The following is a 19,412-nucleotide window of genomic DNA, read 5'->3' as shown; positions in this document are numbered from 1 at the left end:
GCCGTAGCATTAACTATGACTTAAATGAGTGAGAGAGACTGAATAAATATTACCTTTCATATGCTGAAAATAAGAACTTAGAGATATATTGATGTTGGTCTTTTATTATACATTTTTTCTAAATAGAAATATGATATGCTTTTGAGTATATGCAATTACATGCCTTGTTAATCTTTGAATAGCGTGAAAGAATTGCAGTAAACACTCAACATGGTAAAAAGGGAAAGCAATAATCATGTTTATTATCTAGGGTACTAAAAAATGATGCCAAATTATTGAAATGATCCTAATTTGCCTTTAAAATATATCTGCTTTTTATGATCTCTTAGTTTTTAACATTTAAAGAATTAGAAATAGACTATGCTATTTTAGCAAACCTATCTGAGATTTGAAATAAAATATTCACAGCAGAGCATAAATTGACTGATTTTCCTTGATTGGCCCATTCCAATATTCTTTAAAAATCCTGGATGTGCAAAAACTAATAGTGATCTTTGCTGATGATTGAACACCTCTTTTTTCCAGGGGTGGGCACATCCCCTGCTTCTGATGTATTTTTAATTATAGTTATGCTTGGCCATGAGCCAGGGAAAGCTCTAAGTAACTCTTATGGATCATTGTGTAGTGACCAAAGCATGGTCTCTAGACCCAACGTAGCATCACTCTCTTTCTTTCCCACGAAGCAGCAACAGAGACTCACGGCTGAGTGGATCCATGTGTGATCTAGAGAACCACCTTCCACTTCTGCAGATCCTAAAATGTCAGGAACAGGAGGCAGATAATCTGTCTCCCTTGCTAAGATGCCGTAAAGATCTCCCTACATTTCTGCAGAGTGTACGTGCCCCAGAGTTGTTTCCACTTTTCTCCCTCTTTAACTGGGCTTGCAAGACGATATCGTGCTCTGTGTCTGGGAAACTGTGTTGTGTTGAAATGATTATTGGTTATTTCCCGACAGAGAGCTTGAGTTCTGAACTTTGATGAATGTTATCTTCTTTGGTGTTAAAACTTGACTTATTTGTTATTTGCCCGACAGAAGATGTTTAAAGGAAAACAAGGAGAATAAGGATCAAGTCTCACAGAATTGCAGGGAACATGAGGAATTTCTGGCTTAACTTCATGACTGCTTAGATCCAGGGAAGAAGAATGAAAAGGCATCAGATGAAGATTTAATTCTAAAGGTATTTGTATGAAGATTAAAAAGACTATACATTTAGTGGTCATTCCGAAGTGTGCCATAAAGGAAGAGCTGTGGTTGAGTCTGGGGGTGCAGGAGAACAGGGCAGGAGCCCTAGTACAGCATTAATTGACTGCGTGACCTGGGAAAAACCGTATCACCTCTCTGAGCCTCAATTCCAAGATCCTTTCTAGCATTATTTGAGATTAATTATTCTCCAGAAGGAATTGATTGTTTTGTCTAAAATGTATTTAGCTTGTCAAATACAACGAATTATTCATTTTAATGATTTGTTTTAGGAAGATTTTTGTTTGTTTTAGTTACAGATAGAAACACATACACACTCACAACCGAAACCAAAACCAGCTGTGTGTCATTTTGGGGATACTTTTTGAGCATAAGGTTAAGATTATCTCTAAAGTACTTTTTGATTTTACACTAAAGCCAAATAAATAAAAATCCTACTTTAATGGTAGGTTGCCATTGAGATGGAAATTAATTATATCACTACCTGGACTGTAGTGATTCATTAGAGAGCGTGAAGCTATTTGAATGGACACCATATCTTTGCTCATTTATAAACCTTTCATATCCTTGCTTCCTGATAGATTTCCATGCAGCCATTCTTTTTTTAAAAAAATATTTATTTATTTATTTAAATGGAAGTCTAGTTGATTTACACTGTTGTGTTAGTTTCAGGTGTACAGCAAAGTGGTTCACATACACATGATTCAGTAATATATATATATGTATTATATATAGATAGTCTTTTTCAGATTCTTTTCCCTTATAAGTTATTATAAATGTTTGAGTATAGCTCCCTGTGCTATGAAGTAGGTTCTTGTTGGTTGTCTATTTTATATATAGTAGTGTGTATATGTTAGGCTCAGACTCCTAAGTTATCCCTCCCCCCCTTCCCCCTTTGGTTACCATAAGTTTGTTCTCTATGTCTGTGGGTCTATTTCTATTTTGTACATAAGTTCATTTGGATAATTTTTGTTTAGATTCCACTTATAAGCGATAGCCTATGATATTTTTCTTTCTCTGTCTGGCTTACGTCACTTAGTATCATAATCTCTAAGTCCATCCATGTTGCTGCAAATGACATTATTTCATTCTTTTCTATGGCTGAGTATTATTCCATTGTGTATATATACTGCATCTTCTTTATCCATTCATCTGTTGATGGACATTTAGGTTGCTTCCATGTCTTGGCTATTGTAAACAGCACTGCAGTGACCACTGGGGATGCAGCCATTGTTTTTTAAATACATGGACTCCTGTATTTTTTTAAAATTAATTAATTAATTTATTTTTGGCTGTGTTGGGTCTTTGTTTCTGTGCGAGGGCTTTCTCTAGTTGTGGCAAGCGGGGGCCACTCTTCATCGCGGTGCACGGGTCTCACTATCATGGCCTCTCTTGTTGTGGAGCACAGGCTCCAGACGCGCAGGCTCAGTAGTTGTGGTTCACGGGCCTAGTTGCTCCACGGCATGTGAGATCTTCCCAGACCAGGGCTTGAACCCGTGTCCCCTGCATTGGCAGGCAGATTCTCAACCACTGCGCCACCAGGGAAGCCCGATGCAGCCATTCTTAAAGGCCTCCCCTCAGTGGGTTATTAGTAAGCCTCCCACGTGAACTCTGTGAGAGCTGCGAAATGGAACACTTTGCTTCAGGAAGTTCCACCTCACTCATGGGTTTTGGTTGCTCAGGCCTGGGCTCTGTCTGATACCCTCAAGGTGCTGGATTCAGCTCCCCCCGTAACATGTGACCAGGAGCCTGGCGATAAAAGTCCACTTCACATTGTAGTTGGGGGGTTATCTTTAAAGCCAAGTGGTGGGGAAAAGAAAAGGAAATTAAGAAGCTCCTTCTTTCAGGTACCCTTTCCCTCATCAGAGACAATCTCCAGTTGCTAATCTGGGTGTTAATACTGTATTAATCTTGCCTTTTTATATTCTGTACTTCGAATGCTTTGACATCTGGGGCCTTGCTGACCCAGGAAAGACTGGGTCCCAGGATTAGCCAATTCCTAGTAAATGAGTCTCCTGGGTGCACAGCTTTCATAAGCAAACCAACCAATACACAGCCCATACCCCAGCCACTTCCTCTATCAGGCTTTTATACTCTGGCCACTATCCAACTGATCACCCCCGGGTCAGGTGGCAGACAACTAGAGATGGCTCCTACCCTCCAGAACCCACTGAAATTACTCAAACTAGCTTGCTTACCCTGCCTCACCCATTCCTTCCTGTGGAAAACATGTTTTCCCCTGGCTCTCTCTGTCTCCTGACCAGCCCTGGTGCTCCCTGGGCGGCCCTGCATGGCATGGTGTGCCCCTTCCTCTCAGAAACTGTGAGTAACACAGTTTCAGTGTCTCCTGATCCGTTGGCCTCACCATACCTGAATGATGATATAACCTATATTTTTAAACAGATCCTGAGACCCTAGAGTTTTAACATCCCAATCACCTGAGGAGGTCCCTGTCTTAAAAAAAAAAAAAACCAACAATCTCCCTGGCCAAGAGCAAAAAGGCTACTGTCTTGAACACTCACTAGGTGTTACCCTGAGAAGGTGAACAAAACCACTGCAATTTCAAAGCCATTCCCTTACTTTTAAGGCCCTTATAACCACATGTACACACACACTCTCAGGAAACAGTAGAAAAGAAGGGATTCCTTATTTGGCATTCATTCATCCATTTCCCATACGTTTAGTGAGTGATTACAGTATGCTGGACACTGTTCTGGGTGCTGGGATACAGCAGTGAATGAGACAAGACTGAGTCTGTGCCCTCCTAGGGCTTCCATTGTTGTGGTTAAAGATGCTGAGGAAATAAACAAATATCCAGTATTATCCCATGTAGTAAAAGGTGCAAAGAAGAAAAACAAATCAGGATATGGGGAAAGAGAATGAAGCAGGTTAGAGGCATGGGATGCTACTTTAGGTAGGCCAGCCGAGGAGTGCCCCTCTGAGATGGGACCTTGAAAAGGCTGTTGGAGAGGAAGTATACAAATATGAGGAAAAGCGTTCACGAGAGAGGGAATAGCACTGAGTCAGGAGCAGGGCACCATGTTGGCAAATTGCTGAGGCTAAAAGATATGTCACTTCCCCTGATTGTCCTAACACAAATGCTGACCCTGTCATGAGGAGTTTCGGGTCTTTCGACAGGCATCCTTGAGCTGTCTGCGTGGCTGTTTCCCAGGGGCCAAGGAGGCTGGTTGGTTTTATTTTCCCTCCTTATAAATCATACAAGTCTTATTCTCCCAGCCAACCACTCGAATACATTGTTTGAGCATGTTATTCAGGATTTTTCTATGCTTATATTAATAAGAAGGATTTTCTTTTTGAAAAAGAGAGTCCTGCTTTCTTCTCTGTATGTCCCCACCTTGTGCCAGGTAACGCCTTGCAGGCAGTTGGTGCCACTGGATGTGGGCTGAATAGAACGCCTTGCTTCCTTGCCTGCCGTAACTGTAGGCACATCACCGCCCCTTGAGTATTTCGCAGCCAGGGGCTCGTTGATGCTTGTTCTGTCTGGAAGCTTTTGGCTGAACTCTCATCCTTGTTGCCTTGTGATTAATTTACCTTTTGATTTACCTTTTGATTAATTTTAATTTGACCACTGGGTCTGCACATAACAAGAGCATTTAGGGGCTGCCTTTGAAAAAGTTATCTTTTGAGTGGATGGAGGGATAGCTCTTTCCCTGTTGTCATGTGATAATGAGATCATTGGGGTTTATAGATCAGAATTGCTTAGAGTGGTATGAAATTATTAGTTTTTACGGGACAGCTGTAATTGCTTTCTCTTCAGCTTGGAGAGCTGTGCAAGGAAAACGCATTCATGAAAGGACAAATCGTTACTCTTGAAGAGACTAAAAATGTCCATGAGATGGAGGCAAAAGCTAGCAGAGAAACAATCATGAGGCTGCTTCAGAAGTAAACAGAGAGCAGAAAGAAGCTGCCTCCTGCGTGGAAGAGAAAGAGAAGCTGAACCAGGTACAGTATGTGGAGCGTGTGTGTGCATCTGGGATCATGTTTATGAAGCAGAAATTGACAAGCAGATGTGGATGAGCACACTGGTGTTATTGACTGCAGTTTCAAAGGCTCCTCTCAGCAGGAGGTCTGGGGCACCATGGGAGTCAGTGACCTGATCTGGCCATTGGATACAGTTTTTTTCTAATTAGAAAAAAAGAAATACAGAACACTTAAAAGTAAAAAGTTTGTAGCCAATACGTCTTATTTGGTTAAACTGTAAGGATTACAAAAATTTCAAATTAATTTTTGAACAAATAGGTAATGCATTCACAAGACACAAAATTCTAAATGGACACAGGGGAATGTGATGAGAAGTTATCCCCCAGTCCCTTCCCCCCAGCCACCGAGCTGGTCTCTCTAGAGGCAACCTGTTAACAATTGCTTATATACCTTTCTAGAAATATTCTACCTATATATATGCATATGTTTATTTTTATTTATTTTTAACACAAATGGCAACATACTCTGCACCTCTATGTTTTTCTTTTTATTTACTTTTTTAAAAATTGGTAAGACACTACACACTATTATACACAAGGCTGCTATGAATAATCTGTCAGTTCTCATATGTGAGACTATATCAGCAAGACAAAAATCCTAGAAGTAGACTTGCTGGGTCAAAGGATATGGGGTTTGTAATTTTGAGAGATATTGCCAAAGGGAAGTGACTCTTAATTCCAAACTTTTATTTATCCAATGAATTGCTTTACCTTTTAAATTAGCTGGAGCCTGTTTGAGCATGGGAATTAATACGGTATTAACACTATATAATCCTTTAATTATATTTAAAAAATTTTGTGTCAAGGAAACTAATTATGGGATTAATAATAACAATTAATTTCCAAAAGCAAAAGTGAGCTAGTGCAATCAGTTAATAAAATACGTAGGAGAAAGTTGAAGAGTAAAGGAGATGGAGTTTAAAATTAAGGAATGACTAATGCTGAAAAAGAGAGGCTCCATGAAGGGTGAAGGTTCAGTGGTGTCCCACAGGCTGTGACGGGGGTTCTGGAGTTGGCAGGATGCAGTAGAAGGAGCCATCTTTGTGGGATCATCTCTTAGGTCTTCCAGGTCTACAGTGACTTCACTGCCAAGCTGAGGTAATATGAGAAGTTGGAATATGAAAGTGATCCACAGTAATGATAATAATTTCTATTTCCCCCCAGTTCTCTGTATCAAAAGCCCTTCTTACCACTGGATTTCTTCTTCTGTCACATTAACTTTGTGAAATGAGTAAAAATTTTATCACTGTTATCAAGTCACTTCAATCATTTGAGCACCTTGTCTTAGTCTGCTTCGGCTATTATAATAAAATGCCATACACTGGGTGGCTTAAAAAACAGACATTTATTTCTCGTAGTTCTGGACATTTAGTGACCTCATCTAAATGCAATTACCTCTCAGTGGTCCCATCTCCAGACACCATCACGTTGGATGCTAGGGCTTCAACATATGAATTTTGAGCGGACACAATTCAAATAACTCAATTATTTTTCTCCAAATTTTTCTTACAGAAATTTTCAAACATGTATAGACAGGAATACAATGAACATCCATTTATTACCCACCCAAAGGCAACAGTTGTTAGCATTTTGCTGTATTTGCTTTATTACTTTGTATACACACACACACACACACACACACACACACACACACACACACACAAAATAGGTTTAGACATCATATGTATTGTTTCTGACTACAGCAGCATATATATTCTAAGAATAAGGACATTACTGTACATAATCACAATACCATTATCACATCTACAAGTCAACAATAATGCCACAATATCATCCTTGGAGGTTATCAGACCCACACGTTTTTTGTACTTCTTAAGAGGTGGAATTTAATCCCCCTCCCCTTGTGGGCTGGATGAATTGACTCACTTCCAGTGAGTGGAATACGTCAGAAGTGGTGGGATCTCACTTATGAGACTGCATTATGAAAACACTGTGGCTTTTGTTTTAGATACACTCTCTTGAATTCCCTTGCATCGTTGCTTTTGAGGAACACCAGCTGTCATGTGGTGGGGCCCTCAGGTAGCCAGTTGCCTGGCCCAGGTGCCCAGGAACCGAGGCCTATCAGCTACCATGTGAGTGAGCTTGGAAGTGAATTCCTCCTTCAGATGATCTTGAGGTGACAGTAGCCCTGGTCAACAGCTTGACTAGAACCTTCTGAGAGACCTTGAGTCAGAAACACCCAGCTAAGTCAGTCCCAGATTTCTGGCCCATAGTGCTGTGAGATAATAAATGTTTGTTGTGTTAAGCCACTAAGTTTGGGCTAATTTGTTACACAGCAATAGCTAATCAATAACCATCTAATATTGACATTCAAATTTCATCATTTTCTACAAGAATGTCTTTTATAGCTGTTTTCTTCCCCAAATTGGGGCTCAGCCTAGGTTCATTCATTGCATTTATTTGTTATGTTTAGCCTTTTATAGTTTTTCAAAAAATATCATTGACTTATACAGAGTACAGAGCAGTGGTCTGATTGTTTCTTCAAGATGTTATTTAACTTGCTCATCTATGCCCTATACACTTAAAGTTGGATCTAGGGGCTGTATTGGTTTCAGGTTAAACCTTTTCTAAAAATAATTAATTAATTAATTTATTTATTTTTGGCTGCGTTGGGCCTTCATTGCTGCACATGGGCTTTTTCTAGCTGCAGCGAGTGGGGGCTACTCTTTGTTGTGGTGAGTGGGCTTCTCATTGCGGTGGCTTCTCTTGTTGCAGAGCACAGGCTCTAGGCACGCGGTCTTCAGTAGTTGTGGCTCGTGGGCTCTAGAGCGCAGGCTCAGTAGTTGTGGCGCACGGGCTTAGTTGCTCTGTGGCATGTGGGATCTTCCCGGACCAGGGATTGAACCTGTGTCCCCTGCATTGGTAGGCGGATTCTTAACCACTGTGCCACCAGGGAAGTCCCCAGGTTAAACCTTTCTGGCAAGAATATTTCAAAGCTAAAGTTGTATACTTCATATTGCATTGCATTAGAAGCAGATAGTGTTAGATTTTTCTGTTGTTGCTGAAACTAACTTTGATTGCCCAGATCTTTAGTGTAAAGGTACATTTTTTTTCCTTCAGTTAAGTAAGGTATCTGTGGGGTGACCATTGGCAGGTTATTTCTGTTCTGCATCAAGTTGACCTAGTGATGTTATCATCCATCGATTCTTTTCTGGATTAACTTACATCAGGGGTGGCAAAGTGGTAATATTCTAATTTCATCCTTCCTTCTACTTATTAGTTGACATTCTTACGTAAAGAAAAGCTATTTGTTTTCTTACCTTTTATTTTCAATTCTATGGACACATGGATTTTTATTTATTGACACTTACTATATTATAATCAATTATTCTCCTTCTGGCTTTCCAATCCTCCATGTTTGGCCAGGACGAGTCCCTACAAGATGATCTCTGTGACCTTATAACCTGACTCCTTTAGTCTTTCAATGCTTCCTTGCCTTTTGACAGAAGATGATATCTTAGTCTCACTTACAATTTTCAGACCACAGAACTAAAAGCAGCCTATTCTCTATGGAGCTTTGGCTCCTTTTACTGGGGAATGGTGCTTAGAAACCAAGATTCAGACTTTAGGTGTGCTCATTGCTATTGGGGTGTCATTGCTTTCAGTGGACAGAGCTAGAAATACTTTTCTTAGTAATAAATTAATACTGGTATTTTTAATTAAAAGTAATATTCTAGAGTTAATTAGAATATTACTTTTAATTAAAATTAATTAATTTTAAAAATAAAAATTTAAAATTAATTAAAATTAATTAATTAATAAATTAATATCTTTTAACTTTATATTAGTATCTTTTGGATATTAACAATAATATTTACTCATTTGATTTGTCTTACAATATACATAAAATTATTTCAAAATTACACTTTCAATATTCCACCTATAAGTAAACCTTCTTAGTGAAGTTTAAGACTCTCAGACTTTTTATGTTAGTACTATCAGCAATCATTAGTATAATAGTCACCATTTATTAATCACTTGCCATTAACATAGTCATTTTGCTAAGTGCTCAGAGAGGTTAGGTACTTTGCTCAAGTATGCACAGCTATTAACTGGCAAAGTGACTTGAACCCTGGTCATTATGTTGTTGTGCTTTTATCAGTAATCCCCTTTACATGTATATTCACAGCTACTTCCTCCATACAAGTCTGGTGCCAAATACTATTTGTCAGTGGAACAATAAAAATAAGTAGCTATGCAAATTTCCTCAGTGAATGAATGATTTTAATTTTATTATAGATAGTAGTTATCAAATTATCAAGCCTTGAAAATTATGAAGAATGAGTTTGTCTATAAAAGTGCGTTTCTGGAGATGAGCAGTAGGAAATGACAATGTATTGCAAAAGCACATTAAAAATACAAAACTTATTCCTCTTTTATATGTGTCTTTACTTGTAAATGACTGATGATGCAATTTTGTTCAGACTTGTGAAACACATTCACTTTGGGATCAAGTTCCTGCCAAAATAATACAAATTATTAAAAAAATATGGGCAGTAAAGCACTTGAGGTCTTTAATAAAGTGCTCATTCATGGGATTATGACTCCAAAGATTTACTACTGAAAAACACTGTCAAGTGGTTTTACTGACACATTAATGGTCTCAGGAAGAGTTTTCATAATGCTTTCTAAAGCTCTGTTTTTGAGGTTGGAAACTTACTTTATTAATAAAGTCCAGAATGACTGCAGAGGTAGAAGTATCCACGGGGCTGAGGTGCTGTTTCTACCAAACTCAGCTTTTCTTATTATCTTAATGATTTTTTTTAAGTTACTTTATGAAAATTCCCAAATAAAAATCCAGGTGATTTATTATACATATGGATAATATATTATTTGACAATCTTTAATAGTTAAAATTGCAGTACGTTTAAAAAACTTTTATAGATTGGCACCTTTTGTTGTTGTTGTTGTCGTCTCGAAATAATCTAATGCTGAGAAAAGTAGTCATTTTATCTACATTAGCCACACACGTTTCCTATAGACCAGACGTTTCAATCAGTGAATCAGAAATTAAACTTACATAATGGATTTAAAACAGCTTATTTTCCGTCACACTTCACATTTTCCTTAATTCTAGTGGCCAGAATTGAAGCTAGGAGAAAGAATATTGGTTTTGGAGTCAGCAGGCTTGGTTTGGAAGGATGTCCCTTCTGCTTTCTTGGTTTGTTGTCTACAGCAGAGTGTGTAAGAGGGGAGAGGATAAGAGAGACACACTGAGCAGGGTGGCTCAGAGGCGAGGCTCTTGGGTTTTTAATATAGGCTCCAGAATCGTTTGGCTGTGTGATCTGAGGCATATGACTTTGCCTCTTTGAACTTCAGTTTCTTGTATGTAAAATGGGAAAATAATTTAAGGATCTACCCCTTACAGTTATCGTTAGGATTGAATGATGTAATCTACATATGGTACTCAAGACAAGCCCAGCACATAATTGATGCTCAGTGTTTTAATTTCCTTTTCCTAGTTATTTACTTTTATCTAGGGATTAAAATAAATGTATGGTTATTTTAAGAGTACAGACATATGGAAAGAGTTCCTGGAAATGAGAAATTATCAGACAGGATAAATTACTAAAGAAGTTAAAGATCTCTTTAAAATCATAGAATCACAATGTTGGAAGTGACCCTAAGGTCTTTTAGAATCTAGATCATCAAACTCTCTATTTGAAATGAGAATCATCTCTAAAATGTCCCTGTCTAGCTAGTACCCAGCCTTCCCTTGAACTCCTCCAGAGGCAGGGAACTCACCGGAGGTCCACTTCCTGTGTGCAGTCTTAATTGTTTGACAGTTCTTCACTGTAGCAAGTCAGGATCAAAATCCCTATAATTCACGTCCTCATCCTGGTTCTCTCTTTTTTTCCAGTTTTATGGAGATACAATCGCTATACAGTACTGTATAATTTTAAGGTGTAGAGCATAATGGTTTGACTTACATACATCGTGAAATGATTACACAATAAGTTTAGTGAACATCCATCATCTCGTATAGATACAAAATTAAAGAAATAGAAAATTTTTTCCTTGTGATGAGAACTCTTAGGATTTACTCTCTTAACAACTGTCCCGTATAACATACGGCAGCGTTCATTATACTTATCATGTTGTACATCACATCCCTAGGATTTATTTGTCTTTTAAGTGGGAGTTTGTACCTTTTGACTGCCTTCATCCAATTCCCCCTTCCCCTACCTCCCACCCCTTGTAACCGATGAGTTTGTTTGTTTTTGAAGTATATTTGTCCTACAACACTATGTTCGTTCCTGTTATGCAACATAGTGATTTGATATTTCTGTACATTTCAAAATGATCATCATGGTAAGTCTATTTACTGTCAGTCACAATAAAAGGATATTACGTAATTATTGATTATATTCCCCAATGTACATTTCATACCCATGACTCACTTATTTTGCAGCTGGAAGTTTGTACATCTTAGTCTCCCTCACCTACTTCTTTCCTTCCCTCATCCCCCTACCCTCTGGCAACCACCTGTTTGTTCTCTGTATCTATGACTCCATTTCTGTTTTGTTATGTCTGTTCATTTGTTTTTTATTGCACATATAAATTGCACATATAAATGGAATCACACAGTGATTCTGTGTCTTTCTCTGTCTGACTTATTTCACTTAGCATAACACCCTCTAGGTCCATCCATGTTGTTGCAAATGGCAAGATTTCATTCTTTTTTTATAGCTGAGTTTATAGCTGAGTTATATACATTCTTATAGCTGAGTTTATAGCTGAGTTATATATATATATAATGCTGCAAGGAACATAGGGGTGCATATATCTTTTCTAATTAGTATTTTCATTTTCTTTGGATAAATATCCAGGAGTGGAATTGCTGGATGATATGGTTGTTCAATTTTAATTTTTTTGAGGAATCTCCATATTGTTTTCCACAGAGGCTGCACCAATTTACATTCCACCAACTGTGAACAAGGGTTTCCTTTTCTCCACATCCTCACCAACACTTGCTATTTGTTTTCTTGTTGATAATAACTGTACTGACTGGTGAGAAGTAATCTCTCATTGTGGTTTTGATTTTCAGTAGTGATGTTGAGCATCTTTTCATGGATCTTTGGTCATCTGTATGTCTATTTGGAAAAATGTCTATTCAGGCCCTCTGCCCATTTTTCAATCTAGTTGTTCTCTCTTTTTTTTTTTTTTTTGCGGTACGCAGGCCTCTCAGTGCCGTGGCCTCTCCCGTTGCAGAGCACAGGCTCCGGACGCGCAGGCTCTGTGGCCATGGCTCACGAGCCCAGCCGCTCTGCGGCATGTGGGATCCTCCTGGACCGGGGCACGAACCCGCGTTCCCTGCATCGGCAGGCAGACTCCCAACCACTGCGCCACCAGGGAAGCCCTTTTTTTTTTTTTTTTTTTTTTTTTTTTCTGATGTTGAGTTGTATCAGTTCTTCGTATATTTTGGCTTTTAACCTGTTAAAAGATTTATTGTTTGCAGATATCTTCTTCCATTCAATAGGCTGCCTTTTCATTTTGTGATAGTTTCCTTTGCTGTGCAACAGCTTTTTAGTTTGATGTAGTCCTATTTGTTTATTTTTGATTTTGTTTCCCTTGCCTGAGGAGACAGGTCCAAAGAAATATTACTAAGACTGATGTCAAAGAGCACATAGCCTATGTTTTTTTTCTAGAAGTTTTATGGTTTCAGGTCTTACATTTAAGTTTTTAATCCATTTTGAATTTATTCTTGTGTATGGTGTGAGGAAGTAGTCCAGTTTGACTCTTTTGCATGTAGCTGTCCAGTTTTTCCAACGCCATTTATTGAAGAGGCTGTCTTTTTCCCACAGTATATTTTTGCCTCATTTGTTGTAGATTAATTGCCCATATAAATGTGAGTTTATTTCTGGGTTCTCTATTCTATTCCATTGATCTACATGTCTGTTTTTGTGCCAGTACCACACAGTTTTGATTACTGTAGCTTTGTGTAATAGTTTTAAACCAGGGAGCATGATGCCTCCAGCTTTTTCTTCTTTCTGAAGAAGGTTTTGACTATTTGAGGTCTTTTGTGTTTCCATACAAATTTTAGAATTATTTGTTTCAGTTCTGTGAAAAATAACATTGGTATTTTGATAGATATTGCATTGAATTTGTAGATTGCCTTGGATAGTATGGTCATTTTAACAATATTAATTATTTCAGTCCATGAGCATGGTATATTTTTTTTATCTGTTTCTGTCATCTTTAGTTTCTTTCATCAGTGTCTTATAATCTTCTGAATACAGGTCTTTTACCTCCTTAGATTTATTTCTAGATATTCTATTCTTTTCGATGTGATTGTAAATGGGATAGTTTTCTTGATTTCTCTTCCCAATAGTTCATTGTTAGTATATAGAAATGCAACAGATTTTTGCATATTAATTTTGTATCCTTCAACTTTACTGAATTCATTGATGAGTTCCAGTAGTTTTTTGGTGGCATCTTTAGGATTTTCTGTGTATAGTATTATGTTATCTGCAAACATGACAGTTTTGCTTCTTCCTTCACAATTTGGATTCTTTTTATTTCTTTTTCTTGTCTGATTGTTGTGGCTAAGACTTCCAATACTATGTTGAGTAAAAGTGGCAAGAGTGGGCATCTTTATCTTGTTCCAGATCCTAGAGGAAATGCTTTCAGATTTTCACCATTGAGTATGATGTTAGCTGTGGGCTTGTCATATATATGGCCTTTATTATGTTGAGGTATGTTCCCTCTATGCCCACTCTCTGGAGAGTTTTTTTTTTATCATAAATGGATGTTGAATTCTGTCAAAATCTTTTTCTGCATCTATTGAGATGATCATATGATTTTTATTTTTCAATATATTAATGTAGTATATAACACTGATGGATTTGGAGATGTTGAAACATCCTTGCATCCCTGGGATAAATCCCTCTTGATCATGGGTATGATCCTTTTAATGTATTGTTAAAATTGATTTGCCAATTTATTGTTGACGATTTTTGCATCTATGTTTATCAGTGGTATTAGCCTGTAATTTTCTTTTTAGTGATTCTTTGTCTGGTTTTGGTATCAGGATAATACATGGCCTTGTGGAATGAGTTTGGAAGTGTTCCTTCCTTTGCAATTTTTTGAAACAGTTTGAGAAGGATAGGTGTTAACTCTTCTCTAAATGTTTGGTAGAATTCACCTATGAAGCCATCTGATCCTGGAATTCTGTTTGTTGGAGGTTTTAAAATTACTGATTCAATTTTATTACTGATGTTTGGTCTGTTCATATTTTCTATTTCTTCCTGATTCAGTCTTGGAAGATTGTATGTTTCTAGGGATTGGTGCTGGCTGAGTGGCCCAGGGTGTCCCAGAGCTGGTGTTGGCTCCTTCGTGTGTGGGCTGGGTCCTGACGTGGCAGGTTCCTGGGTTGCAGTGGTCCTGGGTCTGTTGTCTGCCTGCTTGTGGGTGGGGTTGGTTCCTGGGGTGGCTGGCTGAGGGGCCCAAGGTATCTCAGAGCTGGTGTTGGCCTCTTAGTGGCTGTGGCCAAGTAATGTCAGCTGGCTGCTGGTCTTGGGGGTTCCAGGGCTAGTGCAGGTGCACAGGTGGGTGGAGCCTGGTCCTGGGCATTCTGGTGGGTGGGCTAGTGGATTATAGGGTTCTAAGGCAGCCAGCCAGCCTACTAGTGGTGCTGTATCCCTTCCCAGCTAGCTACTTGGCCTGAGGCATCCCAGTACTGGTGCCAACAGGATGGTGGGTAGGTCTGGGTCCTGGCGCTCGTAAGCTAGAGGAGCTCACCATTCTAAAATGGTGAGTAATTAAAATGAAAATAAACACTAAACTAATATCTGCTCGTATTATAAAAGATTAAAAATGTTCATAAGGCTCCAAAGTAAAATTAAAAATCATCTCTCCTTCCACTTCTAGCCTCAAACTCTTGTTTGAACCTCTGATATTACCATTAAGACTTTAAAACAATACATTTCTGTTCCTGATTCAACAACCTGATATAGTATTTTTAGATGTTCTGCTATGATATATGATGAATTTAATGCCTCCTACTTTTTACTCCCATCGTTCTGCATTCCAGTTTTTATTTTATTATTGTATTTACCTTGTCAAGGTTTGTAATATTTTCATTCTGTTCTGTAACTATAATTAAGTTTTCAATGCTTTGTCTTTAGGTTCATTCAACACATTTAAAGTAAATTAAAACAGAATTTAAAATAACATGATTGCATAAATATTTTTATTATGGGTCTAATCCTAGCATGTGATGCAGAACTCATTCCATTTTGACAATGTCCCTCTTAAAATTTCAGCTGGGAACTGTCCATGGTCCTCCAGGCACAGTCTGACCAGTTCAGGGCAGAGCGTTTTGCAGTACTGAAGCGAAGCCCAGGAACACACTGGCCTCATGGACAGTTAAACTTATTGTTAACTTGTATTGGGTTTGTCAATAATGGGAATTTCAAATTTAAGTTGAATTCTTATTATTTTCCAAGGTTGATTATGCCACTGGGACAGCTCAGATTTGGGAAAGGTCTTCCTCATTTTGAAGTAAAATGTTACTCTGCACCTTCCACTCTAATCGATCATGGAATTACAGGGCCAAAGGATATTGTGCATATTACATGTTTTAGATATTTATATCAAAATTATACCTATTCACACGTCCACCAGCAATGTATGAGAGGACATGTTTGGAGGAATTTCTGAGTTTATTTGTTAATGTTAACTGTAGTAGGTAGAAATAACCAACGAATTTTTAATTTTATGAAATTTGTCTAGGGTTGGATGAATTAAGCTCAAGCCAGAGGTTTTCTACCCTGATGATAATTAGTCATTTTAGTTTTGAGAGGCAGTTTGATCTCAGGCATATCCAAATCCATAGGATGGTTAGCAACATTGTAATAGGAATCAATTGTGTTTTAAAAACACAAACCTTTGAATGATTTCATTACTTAATGAATTTAACTGGGAAATTAAATTGAACACCTTGATCTTATTATTTACAAATGTTTTTGTTAAAAGTAATTGTGAAGGGGTCATTATACTTTGTTGCATTAGTAGCACTGAATCTAAAGATTTGTTAATTTAAAAATTTTTTAAAGTGATCCCTGTCACTGTCTTGATAGGGTCTGTGCTCATTTGCCTGTGCGATTTCTTCTGTGGAGGTCAGCCCTGATTTTGCTCTCAGGGAGCTACTTGTTTCTTGTTCTGTGTGTCAGTGTGCTCTGACAGCAGTCCCGAGGTCCTGGCCGGCGACAGCAATGTCACATTACTTCAGTGTATCCTTGAGGTAGCCATGCAACAAGACTCGACTCTAGCCGCTGTCTCCCAATAGCTCTACAAGTAATTGCATTTTCAGTCTGAGGACATCTGTTTCCAGCAGATCGGCCGCGTGCCTCTGAATTCTGAAGCGCTTAATCAGAGCACTGGGGGAGCAGGTCCCCAAGGCCTTGTCGCTGGCTCCCGAGTCTGCATTTCATACGAGAAACAGCATATAGTTCTGTGGGCTGAAATGTGTCCAGAAAAAAAAAATCTGACCTGCTGCCATGTGCCACTATATTCTATGACCACAAAAGAATTTTCTGATTTTTATTAGACGTAAGCATTGGTGCTTTGGATTTGTTAAAAAAGACTGTTTTGACCCTGGTCTCTAAGGCAGTGAGAAAACAGTCTGATATTGGGGTGGAAAAAATGCCTCATAGCTGAAATATTTTAATGGTGTTTATTGGTCTCCTGCTATAAGCTGCTGATTGATTAGTTTATTCCAAACTGACAGTAAGTCTATAGTACTCAAGTGTCTGATATATTTTTTGTGTATTTTTAGGATCTTTTGTAAATTCCTGGTTAAAAATGTCTCTCCATTGGTCATGGAAACTCCCCTCTTTTGCATTAGGGACTTTCTTTCAATGTAAAAGTTAATATGTAATTTCCTATCAAGTTTTAGAACTCTGAGGGGATTAGGATTAATTTTCATCCCTGCATCATCGAATGTAGGACCTCAGTTTTCTAACCACACATTAGATGGTAGTTTCTGAGTAATACATGGGCCCAATTTATTATCGCCAAGGCTGATACTGGTTACTCTAATTGAGCAGCTACTGTATTACTATCTGAAAAGAAATCTGTAAAGTGTTAAAATATTGTATTTGTGATAAAGTGTACATAATTTAATTAGCAGTAATAATGGGACTTCTCTGCACAGACGACTGGTTTGGAAAGGCAGTGGGGAAATGGAGCTGGTGCCAGGACCTGGAGAAGCAAAGCATTTCACAAACTAGTTTCTATAATTAGTTTAGTTATTACATCTCAGAAAGGGGCAGCTTTCTCTAACTACCTACATCCACTGGATGACTTTTCATTCAAATTGATGCCCAAGACTTCCTTGATTTAAAAAAAAAAATCACCAGAAAAAAAAAGGAAGATATTCTCTTTCTTTTTTTTAAAATAAAAGGTAGGAGGTAGCATTTCAAGTAACATTCTTCCTGTCTTCAAGCTCTAATGCAAAAGGGATGATTGCATTTTAACTAGCAGCCTGAAATGTCAACTGGCCAGTTTAGACGTAGAATCTGTTATTTGACGATATGGTTTCTTTTTAGTTATTTTTGCCCCTAACATACTATTTTAAATAAAAACCAAAAATGTGTTTGCCATTTACCTAGACTACAGTATTATAGCAGTGCTGGCTAACCGACTGCTTAATCTTATTTGATGTGAATTCACTTAATTGGGAACTTGATGTCCACAAGTGTTTTTTTTTTTTAAATGAATTTTAAAGATACCCTTTTTATGCCTCTTTGGACCATTCTACATATAGTAAATAGAAGTAGGTGTACTAGTAACTTTCTCAATGCCCTTTATTTTTACAAACCTAATCATACATATCATATTCTTTGAAATTATTCTTCTCAGTATGGTACTCTATCTCCCTCTAACTTTTAATCCTCCCACCCACCAAATGGCTACTCCTTTCTACTTCCTTTCTTCAGGTCCTATCAGTATTGGTTTTATTTTTATGAGACAGGGGGATACACAGTCAATGAATATTGAAAGAAAGATTTTACTCTCCTTTTTTTTTTTTTTTTTTTTCCGGTATTCGGGCCTCTCACTGTTGTGGCCTCTCCCGTTGCGGAGCACAGGCTCCGGACGCGCAGCCTCAGCGGCCATGGCTCACGGGCCCCGCCGCTCCGCGGCATGTGGGATCTTCCCGGACCGGGGCACGAACCCGTGTCCCCTGCATCGGCAGCCGGACTCTCAACCACTGCACCACCAGGGAAGCCCTACTCTCCTTTATACAATGATTTTTTATGATAATTCTACCTGTTATTTAAAATAGTTTTAAGGGGAGACATCTTCATTCAAATAACTTTTAGTGACTTATTAGGACTCTGAGGGTTTACTGTTTACTCAACATCAATTTCCATTTATACCAAACTTAAGAACACATAGGCCTGTAAACATATTCTATATATGGATCGAATCTAGTAGTATGTTAGCCAATGATTTGTTTTTATTAACTCTTTCCAGAGGTCCACATAGAAAAGGCTTATATGTCAGTTTCCTTCTTTTTTTTCCTAGCCCTGATTTTATATCCCTTCTCTTTTTCAGACATCTAAATTTACCTAACATAGCTTTACAACTGAACAACTTTATGAAGAGAGGATAGGGCACCTAAAATTAAAAATGGAATGAGCATTTAACCCTAACTCCTTGAACTTATTAGCAAGCAAGGTAAATGAGAAGCAAATGCAGGTTCCCCTCCTTAGCTGATAATGCTACTGTCCTCACTTTCCGAAATTATTTTAGGACTTGCTCAGTGCTGTAGAGGAGAAAGAAGCTCTTGAAGGGGAAGTTAAGATCCTCCAGGAAAGGCTGCTTGCTGGCCAGCGGGTCTGGGATGCCTCAAAGCAGGAGCTGAACCTCTTGAAGAGAAGCTCTCTGGAGTTGGAGAAGAGTTTGAAGGCCAGTGTGGATGCAGCCACAGCCTTGCAGAGCGAGTACTCCTCATGTAGGGAGAAAATTGCAGCCCTCCTGAGGAGCAGCTCGGGCACGCTTAGGCCCACGGAGGATGCCATTCTGGAGAGGATTCGAGAAATGGGCGACCGGGAAGAGAGCGGGAAATGGGTGAGTGGGCGATGGCTGCGTACAGGCTTCTGAAGGACAGTCAGATCCTTCATTCAGCATACTCAGTAAGCGAGTGGGTTGTCTGAGTTAGTTAAAAGTAGCATTTAAATGTG

At 38.5% G+C, this 19,412-nt stretch overlaps 1 protein-coding gene across 1 annotated transcript in view; it reads left to right on the top strand.

The window, feature by feature from the left end:
* CCDC170 (coiled-coil domain containing 170) overlaps positions 1 to 19,412 on the top strand; it is an 85,734-nt gene that overhangs the window by 36,783 nt on the left and 29,539 nt on the right. The window contains 4 exon segments of the mRNA XM_049695246.1: positions 1,034 to 1,178; positions 4,980 to 5,091; positions 5,094 to 5,164; positions 18,982 to 19,299. Coding sequence (XP_049551203.1) covers positions 1,034 to 1,178; positions 4,980 to 5,091; positions 5,094 to 5,164; positions 18,982 to 19,299 — 646 coding nt within the window.

This window comes from Orcinus orca, chromosome 12 (assembly GCF_937001465.1).
Source record: "Orcinus orca chromosome 12, mOrcOrc1.1, whole genome shotgun sequence".
NCBI classification, from domain to species: domain Eukaryota; kingdom Metazoa; phylum Chordata; class Mammalia; order Artiodactyla; family Delphinidae; genus Orcinus; species Orcinus orca.
This window is presented reverse-complemented; position numbering and strand designations above follow the sequence as displayed.